Source organism: Alternaria novae-zelandiae, assembly GCF_023758075.1.
Source record: "Alternaria novae-zelandiae strain BMP 2774 chromosome Unknown scaffold_28, whole genome shotgun sequence".
Lineage (NCBI taxonomy): Eukaryota > Fungi > Ascomycota > Dothideomycetes > Pleosporales > Pleosporaceae > Alternaria > Alternaria novae-zelandiae.
In genome coordinates this window covers 92751-116279 of record NW_026056988.1, presented here as the reverse complement: position 1 = coordinate 116279, position 23529 = coordinate 92751, and the positions used below count along the sequence as shown (strand labels likewise).

At 53.0% G+C, this 23529-nt stretch overlaps 12 protein-coding genes across 12 annotated transcripts; 5 read left to right on the top strand and 7 right to left on the bottom strand.

Annotated features, from left to right (window-relative positions):
* Positions 1 to 45: 45 nt before the first annotated feature.
* J4E88_010023 (uncharacterized protein) lies at positions 46 to 1026 on the top strand (the record flags this gene model as incomplete). Its single annotated transcript, XM_049403620.1, has 2 exons — positions 46 to 775; positions 824 to 1026. 2 exons carry the CDS (start codon positions 46 to 48, stop codon positions 1024 to 1026), a joined length of 933 nt encoding a protein of 310 aa, XP_049250549.1.
* A 569-nt stretch (positions 1027 to 1595) lies between these two features.
* J4E88_010022 (uncharacterized protein) lies at positions 1596 to 2075 on the bottom strand (the record flags this gene model as incomplete). Its single annotated transcript, XM_049403619.1, has 1 exon — positions 1596 to 2075. One exon carries the CDS (start codon positions 2073 to 2075, stop codon positions 1596 to 1598), a length of 480 nt encoding a protein of 159 aa, XP_049250548.1.
* Positions 2076 to 2767: 692 nt separating this feature from the next.
* J4E88_010021 (uncharacterized protein) lies at positions 2768 to 4080 on the bottom strand (the record flags this gene model as incomplete). The annotated part of the gene is made up of 2 exons (XM_049403618.1): positions 2768 to 3986; positions 4073 to 4080. The coding sequence occupies 2 exons, from the start codon at positions 4078 to 4080 to the stop codon at positions 2768 to 2770; spliced, it is 1227 nt and encodes a 408-aa protein (XP_049250547.1).
* Positions 4081 to 5471: 1391 nt separating this feature from the next.
* On the top strand, positions 5472 to 5891 carry J4E88_010020 (uncharacterized protein; the record flags this gene model as incomplete). The annotated part of the gene is made up of 1 exon (XM_049403617.1): positions 5472 to 5891. The coding sequence occupies one exon, from the start codon at positions 5472 to 5474 to the stop codon at positions 5889 to 5891; it is 420 nt and encodes a 139-aa protein (XP_049250546.1).
* Positions 5892 to 6002: 111 nt separating this feature from the next.
* On the bottom strand, positions 6003 to 7993 carry J4E88_010019 (uncharacterized protein; the record flags this gene model as incomplete). The annotated part of the gene is made up of 2 exons (XM_049403616.1): positions 6003 to 7895; positions 7943 to 7993. The coding sequence occupies 2 exons, from the start codon at positions 7991 to 7993 to the stop codon at positions 6003 to 6005; spliced, it is 1944 nt and encodes a 647-aa protein (XP_049250545.1).
* A 737-nt stretch (positions 7994 to 8730) lies between these two features.
* Positions 8731 to 8976, bottom strand: J4E88_010018 (uncharacterized protein; the record flags this gene model as incomplete). The annotated part of the gene is made up of 2 exons (XM_049403615.1): positions 8731 to 8796; positions 8845 to 8976. 2 exons carry the CDS (start codon positions 8974 to 8976, stop codon positions 8731 to 8733), a joined length of 198 nt encoding a protein of 65 aa, XP_049250544.1.
* A 439-nt stretch (positions 8977 to 9415) lies between these two features.
* J4E88_010017 (uncharacterized protein) lies at positions 9416 to 11143 on the top strand (the record flags this gene model as incomplete). The annotated part of the gene is made up of 1 exon (XM_049403614.1): positions 9416 to 11143. One exon carries the CDS (start codon positions 9416 to 9418, stop codon positions 11141 to 11143), a length of 1728 nt encoding a protein of 575 aa, XP_049250543.1.
* Positions 11144 to 14953: 3810 nt separating this feature from the next.
* On the bottom strand, positions 14954 to 15724 carry J4E88_010016 (uncharacterized protein; the record flags this gene model as incomplete). Its single annotated transcript, XM_049403613.1, has 3 exons — positions 14954 to 15501; positions 15559 to 15624; positions 15721 to 15724. The coding sequence occupies 3 exons, from the start codon at positions 15722 to 15724 to the stop codon at positions 14954 to 14956; spliced, it is 618 nt and encodes a 205-aa protein (XP_049250542.1).
* Positions 15725 to 16823: 1099 nt separating this feature from the next.
* Positions 16824 to 18147, bottom strand: J4E88_010015 (uncharacterized protein; the record flags this gene model as incomplete). The annotated part of the gene is made up of 3 exons (XM_049403612.1): positions 16824 to 17882; positions 17934 to 18089; positions 18142 to 18147. 3 exons carry the CDS (start codon positions 18145 to 18147, stop codon positions 16824 to 16826), a joined length of 1221 nt encoding a protein of 406 aa, XP_049250541.1.
* A 420-nt stretch (positions 18148 to 18567) lies between these two features.
* J4E88_010014 (uncharacterized protein) lies at positions 18568 to 19845 on the bottom strand (the record flags this gene model as incomplete). Its single annotated transcript, XM_049403611.1, has 3 exons — positions 18568 to 19527; positions 19574 to 19661; positions 19712 to 19845. The coding sequence occupies 3 exons, from the start codon at positions 19843 to 19845 to the stop codon at positions 18568 to 18570; spliced, it is 1182 nt and encodes a 393-aa protein (XP_049250540.1).
* Positions 19846 to 20113: 268 nt separating this feature from the next.
* J4E88_010013 (uncharacterized protein) lies at positions 20114 to 20878 on the top strand (the record flags this gene model as incomplete). The annotated part of the gene is made up of 4 exons (XM_049403610.1): positions 20114 to 20119; positions 20198 to 20243; positions 20300 to 20574; positions 20633 to 20878. The coding sequence occupies 4 exons, from the start codon at positions 20114 to 20116 to the stop codon at positions 20876 to 20878; spliced, it is 573 nt and encodes a 190-aa protein (XP_049250539.1).
* A 466-nt stretch (positions 20879 to 21344) lies between these two features.
* Positions 21345 to 23529, top strand: J4E88_010012 (uncharacterized protein; the record flags this gene model as incomplete). Its single annotated transcript, XM_049403609.1, has 6 exons — positions 21345 to 21351; positions 21392 to 22181; positions 22644 to 22728; positions 22778 to 22834; positions 22901 to 22991; positions 23111 to 23529. The coding sequence occupies 6 exons, from the start codon at positions 21345 to 21347 to the stop codon at positions 23527 to 23529; spliced, it is 1449 nt and encodes a 482-aa protein (XP_049250538.1).

Here is a 23529-nt window from a genome sequence, read left to right as displayed (position 1 = left end):
ACATCTTCCACGATGTCTTTTCCTTGATCCGCTTAGAATAACACCATGTCGCAACGAACAAGAGATACCACGCTCGCCAGCGGTTTCACAAAGACGATACATAAGAAACCGACCGCCGCCTTAGACCCAGCTTCCAACAAATTACCAAAGCCGCTCAACGTCCTCATAATCGGTGCATCTCGCGGCATTGGAGCCGGAATTGCATACGCATATGCACAAGCGGGTGCCGCGTCTCTCATCTTAGCAGCAAGGTCATCTTCAGCCCAAGAGCTAGCAGCAGTCGCAAAACAAGCTCAAACCCTTAACTCTTCGACATCGGTCAAGAGCCTGGAAGTCGATATAATATCCAATGAAAGCGTTGCGCAACTTGCGAGGAACGTGAAAGAAGAAGTGGAAAGGCTGGACGTTGTGATCGTCAATTCGGGGTACTCAGGACCGGTAGTGTTGAAAGTCGACCAAGGCAATCCGCAAGATTTCCAAGATGTGTTCGATGTCAATGTGCAAGGCACATATCTCATTGCGCACCACTTCATTCCGCTGCTGAAGGAGAGTGATGGCGCGAAGACTTTCATAGCCATCAATTCCTTTGCAGCATGCATCACCAACGGCCACATTGCGAATACTGCGTATTGCATCTCGAAATTTGCGCAGGCACGTCTTGTTGAGTTTTTATCAGAGCAGTATGGTCCGGATGGTATACTAGCGGTTGCTGTGCATCCTGGGGCTGTGAATACTGAGATGGCGGATAAGACTACGCCTGACAGCTTCCGTTCTTGTGAGTGCATCGCTGCATGATTGTGGTATTCTTTTGCTGACTTTGTAGATCTCACAGATGATGTTGGTCTTGGTGGCGCGTTTTGCGTGTGGTTAAGCAGTGAGAAGCGGATGTGGTTGAATGGCCGGTTGCTGGGTGCGACGTGGGATGTTGACGAGTTACTGGAGAAGAAAGCCCAGATAGAGGAGCAAGACTTGCTCAAGTTTGGTTATAGGGTTGGCGATGCTTCGGCCGTCGGGAAGCGAATATGAAACTGGTCGTACGACAGGCTATATCGTGTCTTCGGGCGTTGCCTCCATGCCTCTTTCCCAATCTACTAATCCAATGACGTTGCCTCGATCATACATACACGATCCCCTGTAAGCAGCAGAAAGCACGTCTCGCAAGTGCTGAGAACTGTAGTTACCCAAGTCTGGGCCGAGCGAAGCCTTCCGTAGACTGGTGCCGACAAGACATAGATCCAGCGTGAGATTGGGGTAGTTGACGGAGAATTGTGTTTACAGAATCAGTGGAAGAATGTGGCGCAGAGGAACGTGTATATGAATACAAGATTCTCACATCTTTGATCAGACGACTCCCAGGAGCGGTTTTGGAGTTTTCATCGCGTAAGCTTCAGATATTTTCTGTGGGTATATAATACTATCAGAGGGATTATACACTACCAGCATGAGTACCGAAATGGACATCCTCCGGAGTTCTTGCGGATATGTCGCGACTGATAAGAATAATCGCATGAAGATGCGCTTCTCCGCGAGAAAGGCGTGTCTAAATAAGCTCCTCCGTCCCATCATTCACCTACAAAAGGCCACACCCTCTTCCTCTACGTAAAGCCAGTCGACGCAGCCCCTTCCTTCGCACACCTCCCCGTCCACTCCTTCGCATGTTTCTCAAACTTCCCCCTCTCATTCGCATACTCGTTCGCAATCTTCACCTCGACCGCGCTCTCCAACTCCGGATGATCCAACAATGTCCTCAAACTCATCAGCACCTTCTCCATTGTATTGTTGTGATGCCAATCTTCACCTAGCATCCTCCAGCTCACGACCCCGGTTCTTCCGTCCACATTAGGATGGTAGATTTTCGTTGTGAAGTTTAGTTTGGGTGGTGCCTCTGGATATTCGTCGGTGAATTGGATGTGGAAGTTGAAGCTTCCGCCTTCGTAGGGTGAGTTCTCGAGGCCGTGGAGGGTGCCTGTCCATTCGAAGATGTCGCCGTGTTTTAGTTCGACGTGGTAGCCGTCCGCGGGGGTTTTGCGCAGGCTGTGGTACTCTTTTTCGAGGCGTTTTTTGGTGGGCGTCATGTTGTGAGGTAATGTTACTCGAATGCCTTTCAATAATGGAGATAGGATATATAGGCAACGGATATGATGCGACAATGTTGTCGCGCAGCTGAAGAAGAAAGATGTTGAGAACGTTGGCTTGGTTTGGCCTACGTCATAGCGCGACTGTTGTGGTGCGCGTTGGTCCGACGCGACTTCCCATCCTTTTCTACCAACGCGCCTCAAATTTGCACTATTGGAACGCACACATGCTCATTGGATTGAACGCCTTATCGAAATTCGGCAAGTAGTATTTCTCCATTGCGATATGCGCTAGCGCCTGCGCTCAGCAGGCGGTCACACAGCTTCTCTGTTGCAATCATCCTGTGTAACCTCATCAACCATATGGAGATGCATTATTGCAGATACCTTCCAGTATGTTGGCACACCTTGCTCTTTAAGTCCCGCCATTCCAGTCATGCGTGCTGGTTCTCGCGAACCTCGTCGCGCATCGACATCTTGCCAAGATCCACTCTTGCATCGAACCCGAGAGCTCCGCCATTCGCTTGCTGTATGGCTTCCGTCTCGCTACGACTAGCGGCGTACAGATCAATTCATTATCCCATTTCGTCGCCGTTCTACCCTCCCGCCTGGGTAACAGGTCTGCCTTAGAGTTTGCGGCGCTGACGTTATCTCCGTAGCGTGCCGCGCATCCGAAGAAGAGACTCTGGACCCTACGTCTCCGTCCGGTCGAGAAACTTCGCAGCCTTGCCTGCAAACTCCATAAGACCCATAGCATCTGTTCCCGGACGGTACCTCGCCGTCAATCGAATGTACGCATTTTCGTGGGAAACCTCGGCTTTCCCACTTCGCACGTCCATTAGCAGGCGGCGAAAAGCATCGTCTTCGATTTGCTTCGTTAGCCTCATCAGCTCCTGAGTATCAAGCGGTAGGTAATCGGTCCAGAACGGCGCTATGCCCGTTCTTTGGTAGACTTCAGTAAGCGCATGCTGAAGGTCTTCGTCGTGCTTGAGGCGAGATACCAAGCTGTTGGCCTCCACGAGCTTGTCGTAGAACTCGACGAGGGTACCGCCGCGAAGTTCATTGGCGAGCTTGATATTGTATGGCTTGGCCGACGTGGGCTCTCTGAGGAGGGCCAAATCAGCCTCCATAAGCATATCGCTATACGCCACGAGCGAACCAGGTGCCATCGAGAAGGAAACCCGTGTAGGAGCTCTCGGGAAAGAGAAGTCGCTGTTACTTGTCGCCGGCTGGTTCACGCCCTGATCCAAACCAGTCACCGGTGCATTGCCGCCATGGTCAGCGCTCGAAGACCTTGACGCCGATCGATAGCGGTATCCAGAACGGCCACGAGGAACGGTGACGAAAGCTACCATTTGCTGAGGAGACCGCGACCGGGTGACTCGTCTACGCTGCCTCAAGATATCACGCACCGACTTCTGATATCTATGGATCAGCGTGGAGAAGTTGCTGCTATACATGTAGTTGTGCCACATCTCCTGTCGACCTGTTGAGTACTCGTTGAGTATGAGCGATGGGGCTGAAGCCATTTGCCTCCTTACAATCCTTCGATCTATGCCTCGAAGAATGTCGAATTCTGCATAGCGCGCCATATCGATCAGCTGGCTCTCGGGAAGGCGGGTCCGGGATGATGATTGAGCCGGATTCCTCCACTTGAGAGCGCAGTACAAGCCGACTAGAGTTTTAAAGCGAAAGTCTTCGTTGATGCAGAGAAGACGTGTCGATTGCTGACGAAGCGGCCGAAGATCCCTCAACTCCTCATCCGATAGTGTGTCTTCTGCAGCTTGAGCAGCGGAACGGGCGGAGATCGTCTCTTCGTTAAGCGTAGGCGCGCTCGGCTCTTCTGGCGCTGATGACAGCACAGCCGTGGTCGAGGCGGTATCGATAGCTGTTGCTTGGGTTGGTACTTCGCTAATGGATGTAGTGTCGGCAGGCTGGTGAGGAAGCTGAAGTTGTTACTAACGTACGAGTCAGAAAGACTACGGAGCCTAACTAACCGGTACATCTTGCCCTTCCGACACGGTGGCAAAATACTTTACGTAGGCCTCTTGCACAACTCTTGGAGGTTTAACAGACTAGATCTGGTTAGCAACGAGCTCTATAAGTCAGGATGACGGAGTGCTCTACGTCAGTCTGCGTTTCAGCTCGAACTTTGGGTGAAGAATCTTCGCCGACTTCTATGTTATTGGTAGCCGTTGGAGTTTCTTGATCTGGTACAGCAGGGTGCGCAGGTGGCCGATCTTGCAGCACTTGGGTAAGCAAGGACTCTATCCTTGACAGCCTAGTCTTGACCTCGTCAATGTCAGCCTTGGTCGCAAGCCCTGTGACACCGCGCGCGACTGTGTCTCCGATTCTCTGTAGAAGCACAGCGGAACTGATTGTCTGGCGGCTGGACAAAGAAGACATTGTAAAGCTCTTGATGTCTTGTGGTGGTGTGTGCTGGTGGTTGTGGAATTGAAGTGAAAGATCGTGCCGAGCGCGCTCCGCTGGAAAGGACTTTGATGAGAAGGTTGAAAGTTACAAGAGTCTGATTGAAGTGGTTGAGCTGGTCGGTGGGCGTTAAGGTCTTTCATCGGGCGGCTGGCCTGCGTTTATATCCTCCCAGGGAGTCGCTGAATACATCATGTGATGGTTCCCTTCGCTTGGTGAATGACTGTGGCGCTGCCCATTGCCATGGTCCGTGGAGAGGCAGCTATGGCATATGTTGCAGCTGAAGTGAATGCTGTATAGGCGGAGGGTCTTGTACGTTCTGGTGTGTATTGGAGGCGTAGACCTGCGTAAGGTCATACGGTTTGCGAAAGGGGAACTTAGGAAAAGTCACAGTTGTCTACTAGTGTTAGTAGTAGAGTGTTTAATGTAGTATATAGAATACTATCTAGTAAGCGCTTAAAATAATAAACAAGCTAATACTAACAAAGACTTCTCTACGCGGGATAAGGCACATACTAATAGTTATAGCGCTAGGCGACTATAAGGAGGTACGCGTTAATGATAATAGAATACTGTGAAATTAGGAAGAAAGATACATTACATTATATACCCACGGTTGATTTGCGGGTTCATCAGTGGCCTTTACTTAACCTTTTCTGCCTTACTGGCACACCACAGAGCTGATAGCTTTCATTCGGATACATTACCACGTTGTCACAATGGTGGAGCGGAACGCGCCGATGACTACCACTGCGCAGCGGCAACATAGTGACTGAACAATGCATTCATCTGTAGTCATTCCACAGCAACAAGGTACCACCGTTCATAAGGCGAAGAAACCCCATTGCAGTAATCACCCCACCAATTCACCCCTTCTCTTCTTCACCAAGGAAGCAAAACAAGTACAAGAGTTTGCCTCTACACTACAACTTACAAAGCCTCCACACTCCATCGAATCCGCTCAACATGGACCAAACCCGCGCAGAGACAATCACCGATTTCTTCCAAACCCTCATGGACCTCAACGTCAAGATCCCCAAGCTAGCTCGTGGCATGGAAGTAAAGCTACTAGCTGCATGTATGGATGCGGGCGTAGCTCCCTTTTGGGATGACTTCACTGAGCTTTCTCTACCGCAGCTGCTCACTCTGGCTAGAAAGATGGAGCATGAGGCGGCAGATATGGTTAACGCTAGAATGCAGGGAAATGATTGGGATGATGAGGATATGAGGGAGCAGGAGAGGGAGTATAGGAAAGCAGTGGCTAAGGTTGGGCCTAACAGTACGCCGAAGGGGTTGGAGGAGTTTGCGGGAAGGGCGAAGATGATGGTGGAGCTGGATAAGATGGAGAGGGATATTGAGAAGGGTATGTCGGGATTGAAGGTGTGAGGTGACGGGATAGTGATGGTGTAGGGAGGGGACGAGGTGCTGAGCTGCCGCTTTTGCGATGTAGTTGCGTAATACGAGATCGACGGGTTTTCCACCGTAATTGCACCGTTGCTAAACGTCCCCTGAAGGCGTCAACTGACGATACTCCATGACCGTCTCACCAAAGCAGCGAGTATCCTGTATCCATTGTAGGAAGTGGTTCGCAGCCTGAACATATCGAGTCTCTTGCTCCTGATATGTCAAAGGCGTGTCGATGTACTTTTGCTCAAGATCGCTCCGCATGCGAGCTTCCAGTCTAGACACGAGATCGGCCACCTCGGCTGGCTGGAGAAGGAGCTGGTCAAGGTTGTGTGTGGCGCTCACACTGGAGTTCATGGCGTTGATAGCGTTCGTAAGGGCGGAGATGAATGAGCCCTTGATGTCTTGGACTGGTGGAGGAGGATATGAGTGATACTCTGCATCAGCAGTATGAGCAGCACCGCTATCGCCACGCAACCCAAAAGCGTCGACGACATGGCCCTTTGCCGACGAGATGAAGTTCCTCAGACGCCGATGGTAGCCCTTCACTTTGTTCACGAAAGAGTTAAGTCTGCAGCAATCACGGAGCTCAGACTCAGACTGGCTTTCGTACGCTCTTTCGATTGCCGCATCATCTCGCTTGAAGATTGAGCCCTGCATTGCGGAGTCGATGCGGTGAAGGACTGCGAGTTCGTCTTGATGCACCATATCCATCATCTCTGAGGGTTGTAAGCGCTCTTTCTGCGCTGATCTTGCTTTGTCGTTCATGCGCTTCGCTTTGCGTAGCATACGGCAGAGAAAGTGTCGGCGCTTGTCGACAGACAATCCCTGTAGCAAAGGCGGGGCTTTCAGAGGATCGAGCGCGTCGAACTCTTCCTGGTTGAGCGTCGGATCGGCCCAGCTATCGTGAGCGGATACGTCGGCCATCTCGACGTCTCTGGAATACAAGACCTCTTTTACTCTTGCTAGGAAGTTGCTTGTATCACCCAGGGCGATAAGCTCCATTTGTACTCCGTCTTTGTACTTCTCATCAAGCCACGTGTCTGACGGCGGATTAGAACGAGATAATACTTCCATGTGTATGTCATGGAGGACCTTGGCATCCAGACTATGCATCAGCTCGTAAAGCCCATTCTGATCGAGCAGCATGCCCTGGAAGGGGCTTAACTCGCAGTGCATTCTTTCCACTTCGTCATGGAAGAACTCCAGCCCTTTTTGGCGGAGCTCGTAAGAGATTCCGTCGAGGTAGCCGTAATCCCCTTGCCTTGGCGCTAACTTCGTGTGTGCAGGTGAAGTCGACTCCGGGGATGCATTACCGGGCTGGAATGTGAATACAGCGCCAAGGAAAGGAGAGTTTGCGGATCCTGGAGCGTGATCGGTCTGGACATCTGGAGCACCATCGAAGTCATAGTCCATGTCGTCCGATTCAGCTGCAGTGGTTGCATTTCCCTCATGGCTGTCATTCCAGTTGGAGCCAGTCTTCATCGGAAGTGTGGTGGTCTGCATGGGGCCAGCGGCCCAGCCCGAAGTCACATTCCGCTTGGCAGCGAGGATGGCAGTAGGCACAGGCACACCCGAGCAATCACTGACCTTGGAGACGAAACGGCTAATTAGAGCGAAAAAGTCCTGCTTGTCTGATATATGTTCAAGCTCGAACTTGATAGCAGCGGTTAACTCCTTGTACCGATCGTCGGTGATCGCGATGTCCGTGGCGGTGATGTGGTAGTCGATGGCTTTGCTCAGTATGCCCTCAAGCGAATCCAAAGCCTCGTTGTCGTTGTGGAAAATCCTCTCCCTGCGGAAGATGCTGTTCAGGGATGAACCGATGTCTTTCACGCCCAGCTTGCGGACTCGCTTGGGAAGAGTAGAGCCGACGACGTATATGACTGTGGTGCGCTCAATGTTCTTGTCGATGGCGAAGTCGGTGAAGCCGCTGAGCGCTGCTTTGACGTGCGCGAGATCATGGCTCGCTGGGGGTTGTGCAGCCTATGAGATGTTAATCACGAGTCTAGCGATCAGGACACGATACCAACCATAGACGAGCCATACGATGCGCCGCTGGCGAACATGGTAGCAGAGTCCATGGCCTCTATGATGTTAGATCTTGACCCATGGAGTTGATTTTAACGCCTTACAAGACTGCGGTCGACTAGGCTGTGCTCGGAGGTGACAATAGTAGACTGTGTATGCGTGTGTGATAAGGAGTGGCAAAGCAGAACCAGTAGGGAGCGATTTGTCTAGCAGAAACTGTGAAGTTCACAGCGAATGAAAGTGTGTGATAGAGGAAATCAACCGATAGAAGCGCTGATGGTTCAGGGAGTGTGGATGCGAGAAGTGCGTCTGTGCCAGTGGTGTTGAGCTGGGTAGCAGAGGGGCGATGGTAGTTCACAGCGTCAGAGGCGGCGCGGGATAAAGCATTGTTCGAGTCGCCAAGACTGCCAGCAAAGCGCGTTACGGGCCAGGTGCTATTGTAGCTATTGTGGCGGGTTTTCGTGGTAGTGAAAGTGCAAAACGGCCGAGCACCAGCGCAAGGTGAGCTGCAGAGAATGAAAACACGCGCCCGATCTTACAATGTTTTGCGGGATCGTTCCCAGATGCGCATCCACAAGGTCACCAGTATGAGCACTTATCCGTGACAGTGGTACGATTGGCATGATCTTCTTGGAGTTCTGATTTCTTGGCGCTGTCTGCGCGGGATATCACAGCTCTCCGTCTAGGTGTTTGCGTCCTGCATCATCCGTAGTATGTACAATCGCTGTGCCCGATATCGACCCCAGTTGCTTGCATGTAATCCACACCCCTGCTGATGCTCATCAAGAGCTCAATGGTCCCATGGGTGCTTCCAGCCGAGGAGCGCTGGACCGTCCTTCTTCGCGCGGTACATCAACTGCGATTGTTAGCGCGATGCCACCTTCAATTTGTTCGTTCCACGTACGAAGAACCACATGGATGCGCCGAGGCCAGTAGCCATGAATCGGTATAGCGGTCGGACCGGGTGGATGTGAATGGGGTGGTTCGGGTGCGGCGCATATTTGGGCGGGCCCATGCGGGCTCGTGTGGGTTGCATGATGACTGGGAGCCTGGCGGACTATCAGTACTGTGAGATGATTGTAGGTTATGACAGCAGGCCGTACCTGGTTGCTATGGGGTGCAATGGCCTGTTGACGTCTTCGTGATGGAGGTGTGGTTAAGGTCGATCGGAGGCTACGCTAGCGTGCGGCGCCAAGCCAGTGCCATCAACCGTGGATCGCGTTCTTTGCTCCTTCACCTACGATAATGTCTTCGCCTATCATCATGCACACACAATAGCTTCTGCCTCCTAACTCCCGTTCATGGCAGCGCATGCCATCGCGACCACGTAAACCTCGCTACATCACGCCACCGGTATCGAGAAATAGCCCGACTCTCCTGCGGACATCTGCGCCGAGGACCACTAGCAGCCGGTACAAAGCGTAACCGCGAATCTTCCATCGCGAACCCAAGCCACCACCACCACCGCCGCCGACATGGCGAACTCGGCAGGCGCGACGCCATCGCAGACCCTGCAGCGACGATTCAAAGGATGCAGCAAGATCGGCGAATACGAAATGATGAAGAAGCTTGGAGAGGGCACTTTTGGTGAAGTCCACATGGCGCGACAGAAGGCTACTGGCAGCATCTTTGCACTGAAGAAGATCTTGATGCACAACGAAAAGGATGGCTTCCCTATTACGGCGCTGCGAGAGATCAAGCTGCTCAAGATGCTATCGCACGACAACGTCCTCAAGTTGGAAGAGATGGCCGTGGAACGACCAAAGACCGAGGGCAGGAAACGCGCCATCTTGTACATGGTCACCCCATACGCAGACCACGATCTATCAGGTCTCCTCGACAACCCCGAAGTCCAGTTCAAGGAGGCGCAAATCAAGTGCTACATGCTGCAGCTGTTCAAAGGCCTGCGATACCTCCACGATAACCACATCCTACATCGAGACATGAAGGCCGCCAATCTCCTCATCAACAACCGCGGACGGCTACAAATAGCGGATTTCGGTCTCGCGCGACACTACGACGAGGCGGTACCGCAACGAGGCAGGGGCAACGGCGAGGCGAAGCGCGAATACACTACATTGGTTGTGACTAGATGGTATCGACCTCCGGAGCTTCTTTTGCAGCTGAGGAAGTACACGCCGGCCATCGACATGTGGGGTGCGGGTTGTGTGTTTGGAGAGATGTTCAAGCGCAAGCCCATCCTCGCAGGACAGAGCGACATTCACCAAGCACAGATCATCTTCGAGCTGGTCGGGTCACCAAATGACGACAGCATGCCGGGGTGGCGCGATCTCCCTGGCGCCGAACCCATACGCGCATTCCCCGTTCACACCGGTACCATCGCTCAACGGTTCCGCGAGCTCTCGCCCGTCGGACTATCGCTCATCAAAGACCTCATGAGACTCGACTGGCGGAAACGAATCAACGCCATCGACGCCATCGACCACCCATACTTCCGAGAACAGCCACTTCCCATGCGCGAGGAGGACATTCCCACCTTCGCAGACTCACACGAGCTAGATCGACGGAACGCGCGAGGCCAAAAGCAAGCACTACCACCAGCACCACAAGGCGGCACAGTAGGCGGCGGACCAAACGGCGAATGGACCGGCCAAGGACCACCACCACAATCATGGCAGAACGGCGACCGAAGATACGGCGGCCCACAAGATCGAGGCCCCCCAGGCGTCGACAGAGGCCAAAGAGGAGGCTACGACCGCCGCTACGAACACCGACCTCCACCTCCACCACCAGGTGGTGATCGCCGACCAAACTGGGGCAACGGCGCAGACCGAGGCCACAACGGTCTCCCACCACCCCCCGCAGACGGTCGTCACCCCCTCCCACCTGTCCCCCGCTACGGCCCCGATGGCGCAGACCGCAGGAGACAACCGCCAGCTACCGCCGGCGGCGACACATACATACCCAGCTATGGCCCAGAAGGCCCCCGCCGTTCCCGCGAACCAGACGATCGACCTCGCCGCGGCTCCCGCGATTCGGGTAACTCGAGAGAAGGATACACAGATGACCGCTCAGACCGCAATCGCGCGTACAGAGATCGACCTGATCGGAATGACGCGAGAGGCTTCGCGAGGGAACGAAGAGACGGACGGACACGATCGCGCAGTCCAGACCGCAGAGACCAAAGACGCGATAACAGGGACAATAGGGAAAGAGACGCAGATATCTACCGTAGACGATAGGTCTGCTACGGTTGCAATAACCGACAAGCGCACGACGGGATTTACGCCATCGGTACCTGTACTGGGACAAGGTTTCAACAGACATTCGATGAGCGCAGTGGTACATGGCAGTTTGAGAGCATCGCTGTCAAGATGCGTGTAAGTGAGAGGTGGGGTGCTGCGGCTGTACCTGTGGTTTATTAGGATGATGAACGGGTGGCTGCTGAGATAGGCTTGGGCGTTTCTGGGTGATTGGTTGGGGGGTTTGAGCATTTTTATGGCGTATTATGACTTCTTGGCTGGGGATTTGAGGGGGTTTTATTGATTGGTTATGGGTATGGATACCAAGTTCTAGTGTATGATAGGATGGAGGGACAGAGAGACAGACAGACAGAGGGATAGCATAGCGTAGCGTAGGTAGTTTGGGGAAGTAGTGGTAAAGAAACATTGAACATTGTCACAACATCTCGATGGCTCAGTGATCTACTCGCTTCCAATCTGTGATTGCATCGATGGATATTTCGGACTGAATCAACTTGCATGCCCATGATCATCGGCGTAATATATGTATGGTGGATAAGAAAGCCTTATTGTCCAAGCTGCTTTCCGTTTCCTGTCGAGCCTTCAGCGTGTGATGCTTGGCGGCTGCTGCTAAACAAGCGTCAACAGGGCAGCCGGCCCTGGCTCCTGTCCTCGCTCACCAACAGCAACACCACCACCACCCGCAAGAGCTGCCAGCTCGCAGCGAGTCAATGCCGAAGCGAACTTTCGGCGATATGATTATATTCGATGACGGCATTAACGGTATGGACAGATTGGAGTGGATGTCGTGAACCGCGACTGGGCAGGTTTGGCGCGTCCTGCATGATTGTGGCACAGCAAGTTTACCCCGCAGACGAGTGAAGATGGCAGAGCCTCGTCTCATCACTTCTCATATTCAGTATACAATTGCGCTTACTGTACAAGAACTTCGGATTTTACTATGCTGCCGACGGCATGGCCGTTTCCTAATCCATCGATGCCGGCCCCCGCTTCTCGAACCGGCGATCACGATCCAGACGAGAACGTTCGTGCTCATCCCTTGAGAGCAGTCAACCGTAGTCCTTTAAAGAACACCCTTGCTTTCCAGCTCTTCGGGACTAATACTCTTGCGTTATATGCATCATGCCGAGGTGCCACGAGTGCAGCAAGGTCGTAATCCCGAGATATGGACTATTTCAATTTGGAAGCGGTCCTCTTCGCACATGGCCGACTGGAGCCGCACTAATCAGTTCTGCCGACAGTGGATGTGACCTGTGCTGTTTCGTCCGGAAAGATCTCGAGAAGGTTTCCGCTGCAAACGTTCAACGCATCAATGGCCGACCTCCGATTGTGCTCCGCCACATCCAAAGACGAATCATTATCATGGCCAGATTTTCCCTGAGACTGGAGATTCCTGAGTTTTGGTATTCACACTATTTGAACATAGGATATGCGTCAAACGCTCCTCGTGACCCGGTCTCACGTGCACACGAGCTATTGGAAGCCTGTATGCTCGGTGATAGCGACAATCATGACCATTGTCAGCCATACAAAGTGGCTCCAGCAGCGGCAGCGATCTCGCTCCCGCGTCGTCTGCTTGATCTCTCTCATAACAATATCATTCTCACGCTTGACACGCAAGACTGGATTGCTAAAAGCCGCGCGACATTCGATGAGCTTTCCAGATACTGTACCTTGAGCTATCGCTGGGGTAAACAGCCACCCGCCTGTATGTTGAGTACACAGCTCACTGCGGACCGCGTTCTGTTCCTTGTTAGTATGCCACGAACGTTTCAAGATGCGATCGTTGTTGCGCGAGGTTTGGGCGTCCGTTGTATCTGGATCGACGCCTTATGCATAGTTCAGCCCAGCGCACACGGAGATGATACCGATTGGAAAAGAGAAGGACCGCGTATGTGGCTTGTTTACCAGAATGCGATTTGCACTATCTCTGCTACTTGCTCTGAGCAGCCCAACGACGGCTTTCTGCATAAAGTCGGGACAGACTACAATCCACCCTGTAAAATTCCCGTAGATGGTATTGAAGGCGAGCCGCGAGGGCCTTCATGGATGCACACGGGTATCCCGTTAAAATACGCCTCGGTCGTCGCTTCCAATCTGAACAGACGCGGCTGGGTTGCGCAAGAACGCCTACTTTCGCGAAGGATACTACATTTTTCTGAAGAGGGGGTCTTCTGGGAGTGTCAAGGAACTTACGACCATGAGGAAGTCAACTATGGGGATCCTGCCGGGGGCAAGAAGATCGGTCACAACATAGGACCACATCACGCTTCCTCGATGGACTTTGGGAGTTGGCTAACTTTCATCGAACTCTATTCATCGTCGAAATTCACCTTGCAAACGGATCGTTTGATCGCCCTATCATCGATCGCACGGTGTGTACCAATCGAACGGTTTGGACAGGAGTATTATGCTGGCATATGGGGGTCGCACCTCCTCATGTGCCTCTCCTGGAGCTCTAAGACTCCGTGTTCCGCCACAGCAAGGGATTCGTACCTCACTATTGCGCCATCCTGGAGCTGGGCATCGGTAACTGGCGGAGTTCAGTATCCTTCACGTGAACACGGAGCGCATTCGGAAGACCTACTAGAGATGATTGACGTGCAGGTTTCACTAGCTGAAGCCAGCAACCAGTATGGTAACATGACGAAGGGCGCTTTGAAGCTCCGTGTTCGGCTCTGTTCGATTTCTCTGCCTACAGACGGCGATGAGTATGATCTCGGCTTGGACAACCCATGTTTCTCCGACTTGGACGAGGCTGACGGGGGGCTGGCCTGGGATGAATACCAAAACCCTTCCACAGCCATGGCGGTATACACTGTTATTCCGCTGGGCATATGTGTTAACGGTAACGAAGTCTTGTACGACGCTTTAGTTATCACCCTAGTACCATCAACCAGTGGCGGAGACACAGGCGATTCGTGTGCAGTATATCGGCGTATCGGACACATACACTGGCGGCTCTTCCAGGGTTACATACATCCTGGCCATTCGCGATCCAAGTTTCAGGTCTGGACCGATGCTCTGTTCCCTAATGCCGCGGAGCAGACTATTGTAATAATCTGACCTTGACACATATGCACGCATTGCGTGTCTCATAATTAGGGAGCGATTCTTCAGACCAAAGTTCGTGTTACACATCCTCTCAAGACCTCATGTTGTGTGCTAATCTACGGGCGGGGTCTTTGTTATTGCCCAAAGTACTAGCCAATGATAAGCGACGATGTGGCATTTCTCAGATCACGCAGCGAACTGCTCGACTCGAGTATCTTCAACAACAGAGTCGGATAGTCCCACCCCAAGCCAGCAGCAGCCAGTGCCGTCAGGCTAGCTTGGTTCTCTCTACCAGGCCTACCAGGACCTGTCATGTTCTGTCTACAGTTTAGCCATGTTATCAACGGCAGGTCTCAATCAACCTACCGGTTTCATATTGACGTCAAAAAGAGCGAACGGTGACGATCCATCCTCTCGGAACCGACGAGCGTCAACTCGGATAGGAGCAGTACATTGGAGCAACTTCGCTACCTCAACACACTGTCGCTGTACCTCACCATACTGTGGATCGGCTAGGTGTTCGTCTTCGGAAAGACAGCGAGAATTCTGAAGCACAGCGACTGTGCCGTTGTACGGTGCCACACCTATTCGTCGTCAGTGAGCATTACATCTGCTTTTACAAGTCCACAAAGCCAACCCACCTTCAGCGTGATTAAACCGTTCCACAACCGGCATCGCCCAATACCCCTCCCGTCCCGTCGCAGGCGAAGGCGGCATCACAGTAACAGTGACTTCCTAACCCGCAAGAAAGTCTTCGACGATCACGTACGCATCCTCTCCCAGTAAATCGCGGCCATGGTCGATCAGTTCCTCTTCGGAGCGACAAACTTTGACCCCATAACTGCCTCGTCCTCTAACCTGCTTGCCGACAACAGGGTAGCGAAGATCCGTATCGAGCACATCCGCAAGATCTTCCTCATCAATCATATCACGCGCCTCCGGCAGCGTAAACCCACCGCGAGAACGAAGGAGGTTGTTAACGAATGCCTTATCATCGCACAGCTCCACCAACTTCGGCGGTTGTCCCACAACCTTCACCGTCTGCGCCATACCCGTCAGACTCTCTGCCGTCTGAAGCGGATGATCCGCGAAGAGTATAGTGTTAGCCCAGAGATGCGTCGCCCCCTTCTTCAGCGCACGCGCAATTTCAGTCTCTGTATCTCCAAAACACCAGTCTTCATCTTTTTGTGGATTTGGTGAGGAGACGGGTGTGACGACGGAGATGGGGCTGTGGTGTTGGTGTTTTAGTGAGTAGGTGATGTCTGCGCTGGAGTCGATGTAGCCTTGGTAAAGATGTTAATGTTGCGGGAAAGGTTTCTGTATAGAGGAAGACCAAGTACCTCCGGGCTTCTTGGGCTTGCGAACGCCATTGATTAATGGGGGAGCGAGTTCTTGGTATAGGACTGCTACGCGTGGTGCGGATGTGGTGTACATGTGTCGACGGGTAGTGGGCACACTCAGACGGCGTCCAATACCTGACTTTGCAAAGCAATTTATCGCACTCATTGTTGTAACCAGGCGAATCGGTAGTCATAGACTGTGGCTTACAGGCCGGTGTTGAGGTACAAGGCCGCGCTCGGAAGGGCCCGACGTGCGTTCGGAAACATTTCCGAGCATGCCGTGCTCCGAAAGACATAACGACTTCTGCACAGGGTCGGATCGCACCAACGATCGTGTCTTCATCGTGGAACTCGAGAGCGCTCTCAATCGCAGTACACACGTGGCCGAGAGGCCTCACCCAGGCTAGAGATTGCAGTGCATGTCTGCAAAGATGCATTGCGCGGCCATTTGCATACCCGCTGTTACAGAAACGTTCCTGTCGGTACCTTCCCGCGGGTTACTTCCGAATTCAACCCGCGTGGCTCGTTACATCGCACGACGAGGCTGTGAAAAAGTCGCGCATTACTGGCTACTTCTCGGCATCATACCTGCTCATCCGCGCTAAAGATTGCAGTGCAGAAAGAAGCGACAAGGATAGGGTGCGACTTCTAATTATACTGTGGTCTGGACACTGAGACTGTGCTGTGGTATAATCGCTATGTCGCCAATACAAACATTGAATTTAGAAAGAGCCGGATAACTCAAAATCTTGTACTTCTTGTAATACAGCCAAAGCCATATCGGGCTTAGCCCGCGATGAGATGGCCTCTCCCGCGCTAGAGATTGCAGTGCAGCCGTCCAAATCGAGTGCTGGGTTTCTGACCGGGCGCTGACCTATGTTTTCCGAAGCATGCGTATGGCTGGTTGTAACAACCAATTACGGTGCTTTGCATAAGCCTTTTGGCAGCCATCAGGTCCTTGAAGAGCTGCATGGTTGGCTACTTTCCTCACATAGCTTTTCTTCCACGCTAAAGATTGCAGTGCAGAGCGATCTTCCGTGCATGACATGTTGAAATGATACCAGGATGCGTGACGAGGCTGTGTGAAAGTCCTGCATGATTGGCTACCTCTCTTTCACGCTCGCTCCTCCGCGCTAGAAATTGCAGTGCAAAGGTGTGGTGGTGCTCGCGCCTATCAGAAGGGTAATGTTGGCTGCTCGTGGCAATACTGGGGTGATTGAATTGTTAGAGACGATTTCAGATACACATCCTCTAACCCCGTCATCCTACAGCCCCTCCCACTCCGGCCGACACCGACACCCCCTCCTCCTAACATGCAACACCTCCCTCTCCGCCGCCCTCACCATCCACTCCACCCACTCAATCTCATGTTCCACCACACCTCTCCACTCTCCCGTCTCAATCCTCTCGTCCTTACTCTTCACCAACCAATCTCGTAACCTCCTCACACACGCTTCCAGACTCTCAGCTACACCATCTTCCGTCGCACCCGGCTTCTGCTGCTCAAGATACATCATGCGCTCCATGCGTGTTAGCAGTGCGAGCTGGATTGATGAGGACTCTGTGTATTTCGAGAGGAGTAAAGTAGCGGAGGCGCGGAGGGCGAGCGCGTCTTCGCGGGTTGCGGTTGTGCAGGGGAGGTGTCGTTGAGGACGGTCGAGGTGGAAGGAACCTGGGGGGCGGAGAACGACGAGGTCGTCGAAGGAGGTGGTTGGGGTTGGTATTGTTGTTGTGGAGTCTCGTGATGTTGGCCTGGTTGAGGAATGTGATTGTTGGGATAGGTGAGATTGTTGCATGTGTTGTGGTTGTTGTGATCCTATTGTACCGTCCCAATTTAGATACGGATTACTATCCAGTGACCTCGTGGTGTGTAGTTCAGACGCTTGGTCGTCGTCAGCGTCCCCGCACTCGGTGTCGGGGTAGTCGTCTGAATCGTACATGAACGTCTCCGAGTAGCTGAATCCATAGCCCTCTCTTTTCTTACCCGGTTTGATCAAGACCGGAGGCTGGTGGTAGATGGACGTTTGTGGTTGGATTGGTTGGACCGGAGATGCCTTGGTGGTAGACTGCGAACTCAAGGAGGAGAAGCTAGCACCGGGGGTCATCGTCAGCCCCGAGAAACTTTGGTTGAAGTTGTTCTCGGAATGGACTTGTCGCTCGACATCATCGATGAAGGATTCTGAGAACGAGAAGCGGAGTTGGATGTTTGATGATGGTGGTGGCTGGCTCTCTTGACTGTTCCTTTGGTCACGTGCTGGTATTGAGTCCCGTTGCGATGGCATGGTCGGCGCTGGCCTGTGGGATAAGGGCGAGTTGTTTTGCTGCTGCACATAGATTAGACAAGGCGGCTTGCGCCATGTATATATAGTACTTACAGGCCCTCGCCACCTAGGCGGCCGCTTGCTCTTTCCCTCGTTTGCCCGACGCTCTTGTAACTTGGTTGTTTCTGTAATCACCGGAAGAGCAAGTGCATCGATGCTTCTGCTTCTGCGCAGACTGACTTGCCGCTGCTTTGTTGGGCCTTCTCTTCTCTGTTTGATGTTAATCTCTGACCATTCGTCGCGCAAGTTGACTTACCTTTACAGGCATGATCGGAGTATGCATGCGCGTCGCGCGTATTCGGTTATTCGAGATACCAAGGTGGTCGCACGTGTTTCGTATAGGAAGCGGGGATGGGGATATCGTCAACTTTAGGGAACGCGACTAAGATAAATGTGTTGATTGTTGATGCGTCGTGTATATATCCCGGGGTACGTCAATCGGAAGGCGCGTCCGAGTCGCGTGGGTGTTGACTAGCGTGGTTAGCGCAAAACACGACTCTCGTCCTATCACCACGGTGATCTTGAGTATCCTGAGACATATTGCCCCACTTTCTTGTAGTGTATCATCACGGCTGCGATCTTTGGGTGGTGCGGATGTAGTCTTGTCGCATTACTTTTGCGCGTTCCAATGGTATCATTTCTAGCAATTCGCTCTTGTCCTCCTTCCACAACTAGTGTCGCGAACGTGCTACTTCTTTCCGGTCTCCAATAGTTCAACACCTGTCCTCACAACGCCGATCGCTGCGCCTGTTTGTATGGCTTCGTTACCACCTCCACTCAGCCTGTACTCGATGTCTGCCAGACCTGCCATCCAAGTCACCATGACCTGAGGCGGCACGTCGTTGCTGACTAGCTCCTCGCTGATCGCCGTCAGGATATCTGCCAGGGCGAGTCCCTTCATGATCTTCAGGTTATTGACCGTGCGCAAGCACTCTGTCATGTCGTTCTTCGACAGTAATGTCTCGATGATGTACTTGATATCCGACGGGTGCGGTGCTGCTATGCAGTCGTAAATGGTAGTCTGAGTGATCTCGTCGCGTACAATCGTGGATGGGTCGGGCGCGGGCTTGCCGGGCGTCTGAAGCGGCGTGCTTGATGCGTGACAAGCCTGTAGTACGTTAAGTGCCCGTCTCATATCTCCTTTGCTGAGCGTGACGAGCGAGTCGGTCGCGTCTTGCGTGATGTTGACCTCCTCCTCCTCAATGACCTTGTCGACCAAATTCCTGATGTCTTGATCCTTCAGTGGGGAGAATCGGAACCTCGTGCATCGTGACAATAACGCTGGCGAGAGCTTGTGTGTGTAATTGGCGATGATGCAGAAGCGTGTGTTCGCGGTATACTTCTCCATGATTCGTCGCAGGGCCATCTGCGCGGTCGCAGTCATGGCATCGGCTTCGTCGAGGATAATGAGCTTGAACGTTGCCAACGATGAGTCTCCTGCCTTGGGTGCCGCAGAGAATATCTGCTTCGTGCTACTGAACGTCTTGATCTGTTCCCGCACAACATCGATACCTCTGTCGTCTGAGGCGTTCAATTCCAAGACCATCTGTCGCATGTTCTTGTTTCCGTATATGCGGCGTGCGAGTGCGAGGACGGTCGATGTCTTTCCGGTACCTGGTGGACCGTAGAGGAGGAGATGGGGTAGTCGCTGTGAATGTCAGCGGTCATCTTCCTGGGTAGGCTCTTGGTCATACATTTGAGTCTACAAACTTGTTGATGGTCGCTATTATGTCCTTGTGGCCTTCGACGTCATCGAGGGAATTTGGTCGGTACTTCTCTACCCTATCTGATCTTTAGCAGGCGTGCAGAAGACGGCATAGTTTCAGCCTCACCATGGCAGGGAATCCTCCGCTTCAACGGGTAGATTTGCAGCGCTCCTCTTGCCCTTCTTCTGGTCTCCGCCGAAAGTGATCGAGTTGTCTACCGCGGGCGCATCCACGTCCATCTCATCTTCGTAGTCGGACATGACGATAGCTGAAATGACGATTCAGAGAATCTCTGTATGGATTGAGGTCGAATCGAGGTAGCTAGAACGTTGATTGGCGGTATGGAGGCTGTTAGTAAGAAAATCGAGGGAGACGCGCCGCGCGCAGGGACGCGTTGATGGGGCGGGCTTAGTCACCCCCCGCTGCTCAGCCCTACCAGCACACCTCACCGAGCGGAGCTGCGCCGTCACCTCCGCCGAGCTCTCAGAACACCGCCATACACCAACAAGCTAGGCGACAACACCCAAGATGCCGGTGAGTTAGAGAATTCCCTCATTACAACGATGCCTCAGGGTAGTATCGAATATGTTGAGCGACAGCTAACACATCCAGGCCTACCACTCCGTCTTCCTCGATGAGCCCAACCAGCAATTGATTGGTACAGCTATACTCTCCAGCTCCGTTATGGGCGGAAGTGACTGACGGGCGCATCAGGCAACTTCGCTCTCCTCCCACTCCGCACACGCACCCGCGGCCCTGCCATCCAGCTGCCAGCTCTACCTGCCGATGTCACAGAGCTCACCATCGATGCCTCACACGAGTCGTACGATCCGCTAGACGAGATCCTTGCCCTCTTCCGCGCCAACACATTCTTCCGCAACTTCGAGATCAAGGGTCCCGCCGACCGTGTCCTCATCTATGGCATCCTATACGTTAGCGAGGTACTGGGAAAGATCAAGCCGGGCATGAGTCGGAGAGAAGCCGAGAAGGTAGGCTGTCGGGAAGACGGGTGAAGAAGGTGGACGCTGGAAGCTGACTATGTGGCAGGCTGTCATGAACATTGCGCTGGACACGAACTTTGCAATTCCGGGCGACGCAGGATTCCCGCTCAACCAGGCCTTCGAGGCTCCAGCTGACAGGAATGGAGCTGAAGTGCTGCGACAGTACATCATGCAGATGCGACAAGAGCTGGCGACACGGTTACTGAACAGGGTATACGCGGACGAGACAAACACACCCAGCAAGTGGTGGCTCAGCTACACCAAGAGGAAGTTCATGGGCAAGGCTTTGTAGATGAGCGTGGACTTGGTCACTACGTGCTTGAGGTTGTGTGACAGATGTCGCACTCAATGAACTAACAAGACATTCTCTGGTTTGCGACAATGGTGTAGTACTACCTTCTCATCATGTCCATGTGTCTCTCCTGTCAAAACGTTCCGATCGATTTTAACATCCCGTGATTTTGTACAATTTCCAGGGTCTAGTCACGCGCTGACGTCATGAGCTCTTGCCCTGCACTACCTTCGTTTGGGCAGCAGGCGCAGACGCTGGCGTTCTATTTGCTTGATCGCCGAAGCCTGCACTCCCGCTGCAACATCAACGCGCAACACCCATCTTCTAATTTCTAATCCCTTATTGTGCGCGCACTCGATTCGGCGGGGTCATCTTCAGCTGTCCTTATCATCGCTCGCTACACATGCCCCGGCTGCCCTTTGGACCTAGCCACATGTCAGCTCCACCGACAGGCCAAACAACAGAGATGCAGGGTATGCCAAGAGTTCCGGAAGGCTTACGCCTGATGTCCAGCGCTAACACTTGTCGAAGAAGAAGATGAATGGACCGATGTGTCCGACGACATTGCTGGACTTGGTTTAGACGGTCATGGCAAGCCTGACGATGAGAGCAACAAACCGCTTTCTGAGGAAGAGCTTGCGCTATTACCCAACAGTAGGTCTTTCAACTTCACGAACACAATTCCCGTGACAGCAAGCCCCGACGCACGCCATTCAAGCTGGTTAGCTGACCGCGCAGTGCCCATTCTCTTCAGCAACCATCTACCACCATGCGGTCTACTACCGCAACTTGCATACCAGAACACCGTTCATCGCCTGCGCAAACTCTGGCTCGAGCGCGCCCACCAAGAATCCGCGGACATCCCCCTCCCCAGTCTCTGCCGCCTAGTCCTGGACGACCTCAAAGCCGAAGAAGAAGAGCTCCCAGCCGGCAGTCAGGCCGGAACCAAGAACCGCACTCCCTGGCGACGCGAAACCGTCTTCCAGTATGAACTCCGCTGGGCCAAGTACTTTGTCCGGGAAGCCGAGACCGCGGAGAAGAGAGTCACGATGACAGAGAAGCAGCTCGATAAGCAGGACTTTATGGATAAGATGTACCCGATACCTAAGGAGTTGAAGATTTATGTCAACAACAAGAAGAATCAGAAGATGGTGTCGGATCTGTGGAAGGAGTGGCATCACAAGAAGAGAGGGACTGTGGAGCAGGAGAGTGCGGGGCTGGGTGTTGGGGGTGCGAAGGATGAGGATGCTGAAGCTGCTGGGGATGATGGAGAGGATGGAGACGGGCAGGATGGGCAGAGACAGTTTGTTGACCCGACGGCTTAGGAGCTGAGTCGGCAGGAACTTCATGAATGGCTGCTGGGTTTGGGATTGTGATGTGTCTTGTAACAGTATCTTGCTTTTGAGAGTATTCGGTACATTCAAGTCTTAATTCTGCGCATGCAATTGCTATAAGTGTGCCAATGCTATGTTCCCCATGTCGTCCTCGTTTCTCGATTGCATTATTGAACAGACTGCAATTTCCTAATATCTCGTCACAACGTCTCGTGACCCATGTTTTCGCCTTTTGCCTAGACCACTTCGCCTGCGTCAAAGGGACTGGTGAGGGTGAGAGCAGGACGCTTATCTCCTCTTTGGGTGGTGAACTCACCTTCACCTAGGCAACACCACCCTGCTCTCGTCCTCCCCGCTCCCTGGCCTAGGTATAAAGTTAGGCTCTCCCCATAACCTCTTAACCTTTCCTCTTACTCCCCAACAACTACCAGCAATCGCCCAACCGCGTCTTTGATCAGCCTTTCTCTTGCCTTGCCTCGCGCATCTCAGTTCACTTTACCAAAGCAACAAGCAACGGTAAGTCGAGCGCCTTCGCTTCATCACATACATGCTGACAATCTTGCAGATCCGCTACCTCATCTTCACCATGGTCATCAAGTGGACTGCCGAGCTTGACTCGATTGTAAGTGCATCTCCGCCGCCACCATCGTCGCATCTTTGTCGTCGCACTCGCTGACCTGAATCACAGCTCCTCCACGGCGTCTTCGAAGAGTGCAACATCTCCTTCAACAAGACGCTTTGCAACAAGATCGCTGAGCGCGTCACGGCCGCTGGTTTGGGTATGTGCCTCCGTCACTCGAACTGCCTTGCATCATCCCCGATCAGCATGCCGTCTCACTAGTCCACATCCCTTCATCGCATCCCCCATCTACCGCACACCCACTAACACCCCGTCTAGAATGCACCGCCAAAGCCGTAGAAAACCGCCTCTACTCCTGGAAAAAAAAGAACGTCTCCGGCAACACCAACCTCAACTCCGCCACCAACACGCCCTCCAAGTCCACCGCTTCAACCCCCAAGACACCTCGTTCCAAGGCCAAGCCCGTTCCGCGTAAGAAGAAGAACGTCTCCGAGGAGGTCGACAGCGATGGTCCCCAGGGTCTTATGGACGACGACGAGGTCCTTTCCCCGACTGCGGCGCGTGGCAAGCGTGGTCGTAACGGCGGTCAGAAGGTCAAGTATGATGAGTCGAGTGAGAAGGAGGAGGAGGATCTGGAGGCTGAGGATGTGTATGTTCCGATGGCTAAGCGGGTTAAGGAGGAGCCGGTTGATGAGGAGGGTGTCGTTGTTGAGGAGCTCGTTGAGGAAGAGGTTTAG